Raw genomic sequence first — 14,715 nt, 5'->3', positions numbered from 1 at the left:
ATGTTTCAAACCCTATAAATAAATTTTTTTTTAAAATTATCTATTGTATCTGTTTCCTGGGTGAATGTGTGAGCCTGTAATCTGAGGTCTATACACATTTGTTATCTGAAAATACAAAAGAACTCACAAGGTAGCAGCAGGAATCACTGTTGTTCTAGATCATGGGGTAGGGAGTAAAGAGTGGCCATGAAAATCAGGGTGTGTGGGGAGACATAAGATATTGAGGGAAGGGACAGGAAGAAGGGCAGAGTCATTAGGTCAAAGGAATATGGTGACATTGGGGGTTTGATACTATGCCCTGCCCAGGCTCTCTGGCCGTAGCTCCACATTTTTATAAGGTTCTCATAGCCTTGATTTAGCACCTGGGGGCAAAAATAGGATAAGGCACCCTGGGGGCGAATGTTACTGCACTTATCCAGCGCTTTTGACATGGTTGATCATACTATCCTAACTAAACTTCTGGACAAACTTGGGATCGGTGGCAATATCATCAACTGGATAAAAATCTTTATTACCACAAGATCTTACCAAGTCAAAGGAATTACAAACATACCTTCCCCATGGTCATCTGAATGCGGGGTACCGCAGGGATCTCCTCTTTCCCCAATACTCTTCAACCTCATGATGATTCCCCTAGCCAAGTTACTAGCCAAACATGGCCTTAATCCCTTCATCTATGCTGACCACATCACTATATTTATCCCCTTTAAATCCAATCTATCTGAAATCTCCGATAAAATAAATATAGGCATGACCACCCTAACCTCTTGGGTTAACGCTTTCAAGATGAAATTCGAACAAAGAGAAAACACAGTGTCTAGTCCTTTCATCTCAATACTCTCCACTTCTCCCGACTACTCTTAGCACCCCAGACGTTACTCTCCATATCTGACAACCGAAAAATACGATTGATAACCATCTATCATTTGAAAACCATGCTACATTCATCACAAAAAAAATGTTTAATATGATGTGGAGTTTGAAACGAGTGAAATCATACCTTACTTAGTACAATCCACAGTACTCACGCAAGCAGATTACTGCAACAGTGTTTTCTTAGGATGTAAGACCCTAATCCTGAAGAAACTTCAGACTACCCAAAACACGGCAGCCAGACTTATCTTTGGCAAGTCAAGATTCGATAGCGCAACACCTCTTCGTGAGAAGCTTCATTGGCTCCCCATCAGAGAAAGAATAAATTTTAAGTCCACACTCTGATTCATAAGATCATATATGGAGAATCCCCTAACTAAATGAATAACCTCATCGACCTCCCAACCAGAAATAGATCATCGTCTTCTCGTACTTACCTCAATTTACACCTTCCCAACTGCAAAGGTATTAAATATAAGACCTCCTATGCATCCAGTTTCTCCTTTTTGGGCAGCCAGCTTTGGAACGCTCTGCCAAGATCCATCCGAACAATATTGAAGACCCATCTCTTCAAGAAAGCTTACCCTAATGACCCAACTTAACTTTTTAAGCCCACCCATATGATTCCTGCCCCGACGATTACTATACCTTTGACCATGTCTCACAATCTCCTTATGCTCATTCCTCAATCTCTTCCTCTCCATCCTTCCTACTCCTTACCCCTCCCAATTCTATTTACTATGTAAGCCGCATTGAACCTGCTATGTGTGGGAAAGCGTGGGGTACAAATGTAATTAATAATAAAAATAGAATCCTGAAGAAATAGGGAAGGTATGCTGACCAACCAAAAAGTCTCCAGAGGTTGATTGTAGTACAATTTATTAAAAGACCAGAAATGTTGGACATGACACAGACCGTGTTTCAGCAACAAAAGTGCCTGTCTCAGGAAAGTCTATAAAACACAGTGTCATAAACCGGATCAATCCAAAAAACATTAACTCAAAGAGCCATAAAGTACACAACCATCGCATCAATAAATGGCTCATGAGGCAGGCACTTTTGTTGCCGAAACACGGTCCGTGTCGAGTCCAATGTAATAAACTGTACTACAATCAACCTCTGGAGACTTTTTTGTGTTTGGTTGGTCAGCATCCCTTCCATACTTCTTCAGCAATTCTACACACCTTCATAGGGACATTTTTTTCCTTGTTGCTGGTTGTTTTTGACTGCACCAAAATAGGACATGTTTGGATACAGAAAAAGTCACATTATTTTAAGCAAAGTAATTATGTTTAAACTTTTTATACTGTTTATTCCATTGTCTTAGTTGAAATTACAGTCACAATGACATCAATTATTAAATTGCCTTGCCACTGATTAATGCGTCGTGGTCTACTACCTGTGGACCAAGTCACGTGATGCTATCAGACAGCTTAATTCTTCTCAGTAACTGTTCAACATTTTAGGCCTGATTCATTAATGCTTTACACCCACCCTGCTGCTATGGGAAAAGACCCTATACTCATTACACAATGTCTTAGTGCACATACAAATTTACATGATGATCATAAAGCACTCACCTCAATGACACATATCTGAGGCTCTCTCTCGTCGCTATCCACAGGAACCTTTGCCTGATTCATCACCCACTCCTGAATAGCATCAGTGATATGTGGAACAACTGGAAAACAAATCAATATTTTCATTTATTCAATTTCTTTCCCATCTTCTTGTCAAAATGAGTTATAAAATATAATTACAACAATCATTACTACAGTTGGTTTAACTGTTTTTTATTTATTTAGCTCAAGCCTTTTTCCAAATTGCATTCAGGTATGCATTTTTCCTAGTGGGCTCACAATCAGTGGCATACCAAGGGCAGGGCGGTGGGGGCGGTCTGCCACCGGGTGCACGCTGCAGGGGTGGTGCAGGGAGCAGCCACGCGTGGCTGTTCACTCCACTGGTTCCCTGCTCCCCCTGCTGCTACTTCCTGTTCTGGGGCAGAAGGAACAGGGAACCAGCAGAATCGACAGCCCCGTGGCACTGGTTCCTTGCTCCCTCTACTGTTACTTCCTGTTCCGGGGCAGAGGGAACAGGGAACCAGCAGAGTCGACAGCCGTGTGGCTACTCCCAGCAGGTAGGAAGAATGCTCCGGGGGGAGGGGGCGCTGCACCCCGGGGGAGGGTGCACAGCGGCGATCCGCCCCGGGTGGCAGCTGACCAAGGAATGCCACTGCTCACAATCTAAGTTTGTACCTGAGGAAACAGAGGGTCAAGAGGCTTGCTCTAGATCGCAAGGATCCGCAGTGGGATTTAAAACGGGCTCCCCTGGTTTCCAGCCCACTGCTCTAACCATTAAGCTATTCCTCCAGTACATTAACCTTATTGTTTGAATTTCATTAGCTGCCTTTTTGAACATGTGCTCAAGATGAGTTTCATTAATCAAAGAACTAAGGAACTGTCTTGGTTTCTTATGCACAGAGTGATGATTTTGGGATGTGCAAGGGATTAAGCTTTGCTGCTGCATATTGAAACCAATAGATGTCAGAACGCTTTTGACCCCTGACGCAGGCGTTGTACACCAAAACACGGCCTGGGTCGAGTCACCAATGGAAGACTGATTTTCAAGCTATACTATTAAAGGCAGCCAATCTAGGTACGCTACTGCCCAGAACAGGAGCAACACTAGAAGAAGAAACCAGGAGCTTCCCAGCCTGCTGGAGATAGAGAGCACTGAACTGAACTCTGTCATATAGGATGGTATGCTCCTTAGTCAGTTAGTATATCTGGTAGATGGTCATAACCTACAAGTCTATGGCTTCATCAGCTGCTAATGACAAGGAAGTGCTGGCTACCAGACTGAACAAATGTTATCAAGCGAAAGTTCCTCATCTGTTATCATTTTAAATTATTTCAACTGCAAGTATCTATTTTCTAAAGTACCTTGCACAGTTTTCCCCAGGTAATCGCCATGCCGTTCCTTGTTGATGACATGTTGGTAAATCTTTCCTGTCGTGATGTTGTTATCTCTGTAAAGGTTGATGTCTAAGAATCTTTCATAGTTACCCAAATCCAAATCAACTTCTCCACCATCATCCAAGACAAAAACTTCACCTGAAAACAAGAAACATTTAGAGGTTTATAAAAGTCCTGAGTGGAGTGGAACAGATCAACACGCACTGAATATTTACTCTTTTCAAGAAGTACAAAAACTAGGGGACAAACCATTAAGTTATTAAATAGTACGTTTAAAGCAAAATCAGAATAAAATAATTTTTTCAATCAATGTCTAATTAATCACTGGAATCTGCTACTGGAGGATGTGATCAAAGCAGTTAGCATAGCCGGGATTAAAAAAGTTCCGGGAGAAAACTCCAAAAACCATTATCAAGGTAGACTAGGGGAAAGCCACAGCTTATTCCTGAGGTAAGCAGCATGGAATCTACCTACATTTTAGGATTCCGCCGGTGCTGGCGAGGGAGTCTACCTCTCGACGCTCCCACTTGTGTCTGATACCGATTGGGAGGCCTCGTGGGAGGAGGAGGAGGACATCAGATATTTCTCTGACGAGGAGTCTGATGGCCTTCCTTCTGATCCCACTCCCTCCCCTGAAAGGCAGCTTTCTCCTCCCGAGAGTCTGTCTTTTGCGGCCTTTGTCCGGGAGATGTCTACGGCCATCCCCTTCCCGGTGGTTGTGGAGGATGAGCCCAGGGCTGAAATGTTTGAGCTCTTGGACTATCCTTCTCCACCTAAGGAAGCGTCCACAGTACTCATGCATCATGTCCTAAAAAAGACATTGCTGGCGAACTGGACCAAGCCTCTAAGTAATCCCCACATTCCCAAGAAGATCGAGTCCCAGTACCGGATCCATGGGGACCCAGAGCTGATGCGCACTCAGTTGCCTCAGGACTCTGGTGTGGTGGATCTGGCCCTAAAGAAGGCTAAGGTACCGGAGGAGAAGGGCGTAACAGCTCTCCAAGGATCTCTGGGAGAACAGCCCGGAGACTCTCGTGCAGAGCGGCTGTGGAGAAAGACATGGAAGCCGATGCAGGCGTCGAGGTCAGAGTCTGTTCCGGGCGTGGAGGCTGTTCCAGGCTGTCCAAGGTGGAGCGCATCGACACCTCCTGAACAGAGGGTGAGCGGTCCTCCCGGTGCCGATGCCTACTGGGTGCCGACTCCCTCGGCGACCCAGAGCTCTCGGTACCAATGCGGGAAGGAGACCGGTGTCGATGCTTCTTTGACTTTTTCAAACGAAGCATGTCACTGGAACTTCCTGGTACCGACGAGGAGGACGTAGAATCCAGCCGTCGCTTCCTCGGGGCCGAGGCCGAAGAAGGTCAGGTCTCGGGGGGGCTGTACCGCAGGAGCCCTCAGGGTAGGGGGAGACCCACCCGAAGGCTCACCGCCACCAGCAGGGGAATGGACAGCCCTCACCTGCACTCTAGTCGAAGCACCACCGTCCGATGACATCAGCACTAGTGGAGGTCCCGGTACCACCGACGCCGACGCAGCCTTTCGATGTCTCGGTACCGACGATGCAGAGGGTCGATGCCTCGATGCAGTCGATGCCGAGGTCGAAGGTCTTGATGCTGTCGACGTCGATGCACTCGATGCCCCTGGTGCTGTTGTCGACGAAGAGCCCGAGAACAACACGTTCCACTGGGCCAATCTCGCTACCTGAGTCCTCGTCTGTAAAAGGGCGCAAAGACTACAGGCCTGCAGGGCGGTGCCCAGCCCCCAGACACTGAAGACACGACGCGTGCCTATCAGTGAGCGAGATTACCCGGGTGCACTGGGTGCACTTCTTGAAGCCGCTGGGAGACTTCGATGACATGGGCGGAAAAATCACGCCGGCGAAATCAAAACTCGTAATGGCGATATAGGCACCAAAAATAGGGAGAGAAAAAACCCGTACCGAGGCCTCAAAAAAGGCCTACCCCGAAAGCGAAAGGAAACTTACGCGGGGCAAAAGCTGGAAGCACGGGAAAGGGATAAAGACTTTAAAGGTCCGTCTTTTATTTTTTTTTTTCAGCGAAAATCGCGAAGACGCGTGAGGGTCAACTATTAGGGGCGCGAAACGGCGCAAAACACGACCGTCCCGAGCGCGGACAAAAGAAGACTGACGAACACGAGCCGGTTCGGGCGGGAAGACGGCCGCGCATGCGCGGTGCACATCGGCACGCGAGGACTAGCAAAGGCCTTTGCTAGTAAAGTTTCCGATTGGAGGGGCTGCCGTGGACGTCACCCATCAGTGAGAACAAGCAGCCTGCTTGTCCTCGGAGAAACTATTCTATAGCGGACTTGCCCGATTCTAAGGAAAAAGGGGAATAATGAGTGTGCACAGGGCTTGCACTAGGTACATACAGGGATGGAGACAACAGGAAACCCATTGAAATTCACGGTGTTGGTGACAAAACAGTCATTAATACTGCAGGAATGGGAGGGGACAGATCTAAAGCGAATGGGGACCAGATTATGCTCCCTAAAAAAAAAAATAATAATAATAAAATCTTGGCATATTTAAGAAGTAATGCTATTGTTTTATGTTAAAAATTAACTATTTATAGGACGCAGTTTATCTTTTGTTTGAATTTATAAAGATCTCTTCCATGCGGGTTGGTTATACAGATAGGAAAGAAAAGTGTGGGGATGGTGAGGGGGTGGGGGTGCAATATGATGGGGATGGTGGTGCAGACAGAAAAGAAATGACCGGGGTTGGGAGGGGATGGGGACCAGATTATGTGCAAACTCTACATTTAAACTCATTTTTCTCACAGTTTCTTTATCGAAATGCAAGCTGGCAGGGGAATGTGAGCAACTTTGTACCCAAGTACACTGCATTCGCCTTCAAATCAGTGCAAAGCACACATGTAAAAAGTTCCTGACCTGTCCCTGCCTCTTTTCTCATGCGGGTAAATGTGCATGCACTGTTCATAGTGAAAGTACTTCTTACTTGTATGGGGGAAAGCTGGGTGTCAACATTCAAATTACATTTGTACTCATGTAAAAACGCGTGTACACTGCCCTTCCTATGTATCATCACATTGGTAATATTACTGGAAAATAACAAGCAAAGTTACAGTCTGTTCATAAAACCAGGTTTTAAAGAATTCTTAAGTCCCACAACCATTTCTTTCCTCTTGCCTCTTACCGTGTTCATAGGGTGAAAATGTCCCAGCGTCGATATTAATGTATGGATCAATTTTGATGGCAGTGACCGGAAGGCCGCAGTTCTTGAGGATGGTGCCGATGCTGCTGGCAATGATCCCTTTGCCAATGCCGGAAATGACCCCACCGGTGACCAGGATGTACTTCATTGGGGCAACCGGGACCGTAGACAGGGTTCAGGATGGCAATCTGCCAGGAGAAAAAAAAAAACACAGCCACTTCCTTGAAATCACTTCTCAGCTCAATGAACATCACCTACCAGCTTTACCAAAAGACAGATGTGGCCGACGGCCAAAGCAGAACACGCAAATAGAAATAAGACAGGTAGGCAGCAAGAAGAGCCTTAGAGGGGTTGGCAACACTATTTCCAATAACGACATTCCAAACAATGAGGAGGGTTCTAAATTATATTTTGAAAATGTAACAAAGCCCCCAGAACAGAAAGCTGCCACATTTAAAGCTGCAAGAAAACACAGCTAAGAATACACTTCGTAACTGTGTGTATAATTTATTTATTTGTTGCATTTGTACCCCACATTTTCCCACCTATTTGCAGGCGCAATGTGGCTTACATAGTACCGTCAAAGGCGTTTGCCCAGTCGGTGGATAACAAATACAAAGTTGTATAGTGATTGTATGAGGTATAAGTGGAGGGTCGGAATGGAAGAAGATTGCGTGATGTCCTGTTCGATCATAGTCATGCTGTGTTGGGAGGTGAAGAGGGTTACGTGGGGTCGTTGGGGTAGGCCTTTTTGAAGAGGTTGGTTAGTGATTTCCTGAAGTTCAAGTGGTTGTGGATTGTTTTCACAGCTTTTGGGAGCCCATTCCATAGTTGTGCGCTTATGTAGGAGAAGCCGGTTGCGTAAGTTGTTTTGTATTTCAGTCCTTTGCAATTTGGGTAGTGTAGGTGGGATCTTGACGATCTGACTTTGTTTCTTATTAGTAAGTCTATAAGGTCTGTCATGTATCCTGGACTACGCCGTATATGATTTTGTGGACTAAGGGGCAGATTTTGAAGATGATCCGTTCTTTGGGAGCCAATGCAACTTTTCTAAGAGGGGTTTGGCACTTTCGAAGTGTGTTTTGCTGAATATGAACCTGGCTGCTGTATTTTGGGCGGTCTGGAGTTTTTTTTATGAGTTAAGTTACAATACACCATGGAATTCTATAAAGACCACCATCTAGAATTCCACGAATACACACAACTGCATGTCAGTAGTACAAGTAGCCATCTTTCAAAGAAAAGCCTCTCACAAATTATAACGTTACATCATTTATTGAAACCGTCATCTGAAGTTGGGAACAATACAAAAAGTAGGCACGACAGGAGGACACTTTTCAAAAAGAAACTGGTACTTTTTTCAGTAATTACATGATGCAACAAAGTGGCATATATGACTGACCTCATCAATCTACCACTACAAAAAAGAAAACCAGAAACGAGAAACTACCTCATCCTCCACTACTCCAAATGTCAGGGCCTGAGATATAAATCAGTCTTTGCGTCAGCTTTCAGCACGAAGAACTAGAACATGCTTCCCAAGGATGCAAGACGCATAAACAACGATTTGATGTTCCACAAACATCTAAAAGCCTTCTTCTTTACGAAGCTCTTCTACAAAGACAAACCACAATAACATAGCCACACCTGCAACACTCCGATTGTTACCTCAATCCGCCATGCTTAGAAAGAGCCTTCTGTTAGCAACACAAAATGTAACTTTCTCGTTCGTTCTACTGTAAGCCACATTGAAACAATGATGTATTGGAAAATGTGGGATATAAATGCATAAATAAATAAATAACCCATTATTTTGGGAATGACCAAACAGACGAAGCTGGGTGATCCAAAGTATAGAGTCGTTTATTGGAATCAAAGATAAATTACCACACAATAAAAAGATAAAAGGTGATTTAAAAAAAGATCCAGACTTGACAAGATCCTGTTGTCTTCATCAGGAGTCCACTGAAACTAAAAAGATAGATAGCAATATGACCAATAGATGACGGCAGACTGGACGGACCATTCGGGTCTTTATCTGCCATTATCTACTATAATACTATTGGGCTCAAAAGAAATAGATGTACAAAATTTATATAAGTCAGCATTTAGACATTTTATCTCACAGAAACGTTCAAATCAGTATTATTGAAACCTCTTTTTGGACGTTTTTCTCTGAAGTCCGTCAGAAGGACGTCCAAATCTCAAGGGGGCGTGTTCAAGGCGGGACTTGGGCGTTCCTAAGATTTGGACATCTTTCAGCCATAATAGAACAAAACTAAAACGTCCAGGACTAAAACTTAAAGACGTTTTGAGCTAGACCTGTGTTTATTACAAATGAGGCACAAAAAGGTGCCCCAAATGACCAGGTGACCACCGGAGGGAATCAGGGATGACCTCCCCTTACTCCCCCTGTGGTCACTAACCCCCTCCCACCCCCCAAAAAAGTGTGTTGAAAAACATTTCTCGCCAGCCTCAGGTCCATTACAGCAGCATGCAGGTCCCTGGAGTAGTTTAGTAGTAGATGCGGTGCACTTCAGACAGGTGGACCCAGGCTCCTACCTCCCCCTACCTGTTACACTTGTAGAGGAAACTGTGAGCCCTCCAGAACTCACCAGAAACCCACTGTACCCATATATAGGTGCTCCCTTCTCCCGTAAGGGTTGTGGTAGTGGTGTACAGTTGGGGGTAGTGGGTTTTGGGGGACTCAGCACACAAGGTAAGGGAGCAATGGTGAGATGTGTACCTGGGAGCATTTTATGAAGTCCACTGCAGTGCCCCCTAGGGTGCCCTATTGATGTCCTGGGATGTCAGGGGGACCAGTCTACTAAAAATGCTGGCTCCTCCTACGTTCCAATGGCTTGATTTTGAACGTTTTACACTTGGACATTTTTTTTTTTTTTTTTCAAAAATGGCTGAAAAACAAAGACATCCAAATCACAAAAACGTTCAAATCGCAGGACGTCCATAGTATTTTCAAACACAAAAGATAGACGTCCATCTTTTTCGAAAATAACTTTCTTCCCTGTTTGGAATTTGGACGTCTCTGTAAAATGTCCAAATTCTGATTTAGACGTTTCTTTTGAAAATGCCCCTCTAATGACAAATGTAACTGCAAATTGGTAAGAAGGGTCTCATTTCTGCCAAATTTCAGCCAGATCTGTCTACAGAAAATGTCCAGATACACACACATGGATTGATAAAGAGGCAGATAGGCTTAATGTCAACAGTAGGCACCCTCAATATAAAACTATGCCTGAACTTCAGAAGTACAACTGTGCATATTTATTCTGTACAGACAATTTTCATGGTGACCCTGCAAGCGAGCCCTTTCAGTGATATCATGTTAGGCAACAAGTATAAATGTTGCTGTCCACACAAATGGACTGGGAAAACGAAGCAAATATCAACATAGCCTATAATCAGGCCAAGTTCCTTCTACTGCCTCTTTTTAAAAGAAGTCCACAACGTTGGAAAGTAAGAGAAAAATTCAGAGCAAGCGCAGAACAAGATAACAAATGTACAGTGGAACCCTAGCTTTGTCTCCAGATAGCTGCCAGCAGGGCGATCCTTTCAATTATTTGAACACCAAAGTCGCTTATAAAGGAAAAAAATCGCTGGATATGGAGGGGAGGGCAGGGGAGAGAGGAGAAGTGCTGGATATGAATGGAGGAGAAGGCAGGGAAGAGAGAAGAATTGCTGGACATGGATGGATGGAGGGAGGGCAGGGGAGAGAGGAGAGTTGCTGAACATGGATCAATGGAGGGGAGGGAGGAGAAATGCAGGACATGGATGGTGGAGAGGGAAGACAGGAAGGAGATGCACATGAAGAGCCGAAGCACAAAGAAACGCGCGTGCAGCTATGAGTGAAGACCAAAAGGCCCGTGAAAGGGAACAAGCCGCCGCAAGGAAAAGGTCCAGTGTGGCGAATATAGTAACATATAGTAACATAGTACATGACGGCAGAAAAAGACCTGCACGGTCCATCCAGTCTTCCCAAGAAATGTGCCACTTTTTTGTGTATACCTTACCTTGATTTGTACTTGTCTTTTTCAGGGCACAAACCGTACAAGTCTGCCCAGCACTATCCCCGCCTCCCGCCATTGGTTCTGGCACAGACCGTATAAGTCTGCCCGGCACTATCCCCGCCTCCCAACCACCAGCTCCGCGGCTCTGTTATCCAATCTCGGCTAAGCTCCTGAGGATCCATTCCTTCTGAACAGGATTCCTTTATGTTTATCCCACGCATGTTTGAATTCCGTTACCGTTTTCATCTCCACCACCTCCCGCAGGAGGGCATTCCAAGCATCCACCACTCTTTCCGTGAAAAAATACTTCCTGACATTTTTCTTGAGTCTGCCCCCCTTCAATCTCATTTCATGTCCTCTCGTTCTACCACCTTCATATCTCCTGAAAAGGTTCGTTTGCGGATTAATACCTTTCAAATATTTGAACGTCTGTATCATATCACCCCTGTTCCTCCTTTCCTCCAGAGTATACACGTTCAGGTCAGCAAGTCTCTCCTCGTACGTCTTGTAACGCAAATCCCATACCATCCTCGTAGCTTTTATTTGCACCGCTTCAATTCTTTTTACATCCTTAACAAGATACGGCCTCCAAAATTGAACACAATACTCCAGATGGGGCCTCACCAACGACGAATATGACTGATGAGCAAAGAGGAAAAAATAGAAAAAAATGACGAATTGGAAAGGCAGAGAATTTAAAACATAATGGCGATTAGACGATAGCCTTTCTAAGGCCCGTTTCATTTTTCACAAAACAGGCTTTTTTGGTTTTACTACTACTATAAGTTTTAAGCTGATTGTCAACAATAAAGACCATTTTAGCTTTATTGTATATTTGTTTATTACATCCAAATAAATAAGTAACCCTTCGGCTGGAATTCGATTGGTCATTCCCCCCCCCCCTTTTTTTTTTCCTTTTTGACTAATTTGCATGTGCCTGTTCTGCTTACTGAAGTATCAATTATCTACAAAGAGAGACTACTGAATTTTTGTTTTTTTGTATGTGGATTCTAAAGAGAAATTTGAATGAGTGACCTGAATTATAATAAATCTTTCTCTCTCAAACTCACTCTGAGTCTAAGAGAATACGGCGAGACAGACCTGAAACCCAATTGGATCTGGGTGTAATGAATAACCCCCTTTTGGAAAGTCATTGGTGGTGGATATCTCTCTACTGCACTGTCCAGGAGCAGGTCACATAGATGTGTATAAATAAATAAATAAATATATATATATATATATATATATATACACACATATATACACATCAAACATATACATAGTAACATAGTAGATGACAGCAGAAAAAGACCTACACAGTCCATCCAGTCTGCCCAACAAGATAACTCATATTTGCTGCTTTTTGTGTATACCCTAGTTTGATTTGTACCTGTGCTCTTCAGGGCACAGACCGTATAAGTCTGCCCCGCACTATCCTCACCTCCCCAGCCCTGCCTCCCAACCCCGGCTCTGGCACAGACCGTATAAGTCTGCCCAGCCCTATCCCCGCCTCCCAACCACCAGCCCTGCCTCCCAACCACCGGCTCTGGCACAGACTGTATAAGTCTGCCCAGCACTATCCTCGCCTCCCAACCACCAGCCCTGCCTCCCAACCACCGGCTCTGGCACAGACCGTATAAGTCTGCCCAGCACTATCCTCACCTCCCAACCACCAGCCCTGCCTCCCAATCACCGGCTCTGGCACAGACCGTACAAGTCTGTCCAGCACTATCCCTGCCTCTCAACCACCAGTCCCGCTGCCCACCACCGGCTCTGGCACAGACTGTATAAGTCTGCCCAGTACTATCCCCGCCTCCTGATCTTGACTAAGCTCCTGAGGATCCATTCCTTCGGCACAGGATTCCTTTATACTTATCCCACGCATGCTTGAATTCCGTTACATATAAATGGCAAGAGGCGTACTCACTCGCAATGCACAGTAGACACCCTCTCTGTCCCGCCCCCGTGTCAATACGTGATGACAGGGGCGTGACAGAGAGGGAACCTGCACACCTGCGAGTGAGGGAACCGCCGTCGCCACCGCTTCCCCCCCCCCCCCCAGGGTTGCCGCTACCGCTCCACCCACCCACCCGGAGTCGCCGCCGCCACCACCCACCCTCCACCCGGCCCGGGTACCTGGCTTCACTATTCAAACCACCGGAACGCAGCACACAGCTCATCTGAGCTGCCGGTGGCCTTCCTTACCTGCCTGTGTCCCGCCCTCGCCGACGAACATACACAGAGAAGAAGGCCGACGGCAGCTCAGATGAGCTGTGTGCTGCGTTCCGGCGGTTTGAATAGTGAAGCCAGGTACCCGGCCCGGGTGGAGGGGTGGTGGAGGGGACTCCGGGAGGGGGAGGTGACCTATCCGGGGGGGGGGGGGGGGCCTTTCAAACCCACCCTTCCTTTACTAGCCCGTTTTTACGGGCTCAACGGCTAGTATATACATACTAGTAAAAAAGCCCCGTTTCTGATGCAAATGAAACGGGGGCTAGCAATGTTTTCTTCTGTGTGCATGTGGGAGTGTGTGTCCCTGCCCTCTGGCCTCTCTCCCCTCCCCCCTCTGAGTCCTTCACTGTTACAGAGCCAGGGATTTGATTTCGTGCTCTGCTGTTTTCCTTCACTGACTGTGTTACAGAGAGGGCGGGGCAGACACTCATAGGGAAACCGGATATCTCGCCCCCTTCACACTTCCGGCTGGAGGCTTCATAGAACGTTGGTGTTGCTTTTTATATAGAGAGATATATACACACATATACATATATATACACACATATATACATGTATATACATATGGATAAATCTATATTAATATAAACATGGGGAAAAAAGTCTTATTTGACTTACATTTGCTTTTTCTTAAAACAGGGTTGGTGGAGGTATTGCCCCAGGTACAAATAAGTACCTGTATATACTATGTAAACCACTTTGAACATAGTTGCAAAAAAACACCATTCCCTTTCCCTTACAGCAACAGGGTCTTTTTAATCAGTGATTGGATAATTTAAAACACTGACAGCCTTAGGGGCTCACATGGCGCCATGCGGATGAGCGGTCGCTGAAAAGTGGAGCTCCTGCATTTCCTCCTAATCTTAGTTACTAAGAAAGCTTAAAGGTGATTTTATTGGCTTGAAGGCTCCTGTGAAAATCTCTTAAGTGCTTTGGCAAGGGGATTTGGTACTAGCCCCCAGGAGAAAAGCGAGATGGCAGCTAAAAGTGCAGAAAAAGGAGAGGGAGAGGAACAAGAACCTGGAAACCAAAATGGGGAACACATAGGTACCGCAGTGTTCCACTGTGTGCTCCGCACGGACTACAGAGATTACCCCCTTTTATCCTTTCTGCAAAGAAGTTACACTGCCCACTTTCACAAGCTGCATAGCCCCAGCACTTCATACCTTGTCCTGTGTTATTTGCTGCACCAGAGACTGGTCACATTAGGGCCTGTTACTCAGTCCTTAAGAGACTCTTCTTCCATTACTGGTTTGCTCCAGTATGCACTCTTTCGAAAAATACCAGGACTAGCGAGCACGTAATGAAACTACTAAGTAGTAAATTAAGTACATAAGTATTGCCATACTATGACAGACCAAGCGTCCATCAAGCCCAGCATCCTGTTTCCAACAGTGGCCAATCCAGGTCACAAGTA

General features: G+C 45.5%; 1 protein-coding gene across 7 annotated transcripts in view; it reads right to left on the bottom strand.

Annotated features, from left to right (window-relative positions):
* Window positions 1–14,715, bottom strand: part of CTPS2 (CTP synthase 2) — a 541,710-nt gene that overhangs the window by 524,688 nt on the left and 2,307 nt on the right. For all 7 annotated transcript variants that reach the window (XM_030202308.1, XM_030202304.1, XM_030202305.1 and 4 more), the window contains exons 2-4: window positions 7,024–7,229; window positions 3,816–3,986; window positions 2,454–2,554 (exon numbers count right to left, since the gene is read on the bottom strand). In XM_030202308.1, the coding sequence (XP_030058168.1) occupies window positions 2,454–2,554; window positions 3,816–3,986; window positions 7,024–7,189 (438 nt within the window). In that variant the 5' untranslated portion in view covers window positions 7,190–7,229. The remainder of the gene's footprint in view (window positions 1–2,453; window positions 2,555–3,815; window positions 3,987–7,023; window positions 7,230–14,715) is intronic.

Source organism: Microcaecilia unicolor, chromosome 4 (genome assembly GCF_901765095.1).
Source record: "Microcaecilia unicolor chromosome 4, aMicUni1.1, whole genome shotgun sequence".
NCBI classification, from domain to species: Eukaryota; Metazoa; Chordata; class Amphibia; order Gymnophiona; family Siphonopidae; genus Microcaecilia; species Microcaecilia unicolor.
The sequence above is the reverse complement of the archived record's forward strand: the minus strand, read 5'-3'. Positions and strand labels throughout refer to the sequence as shown.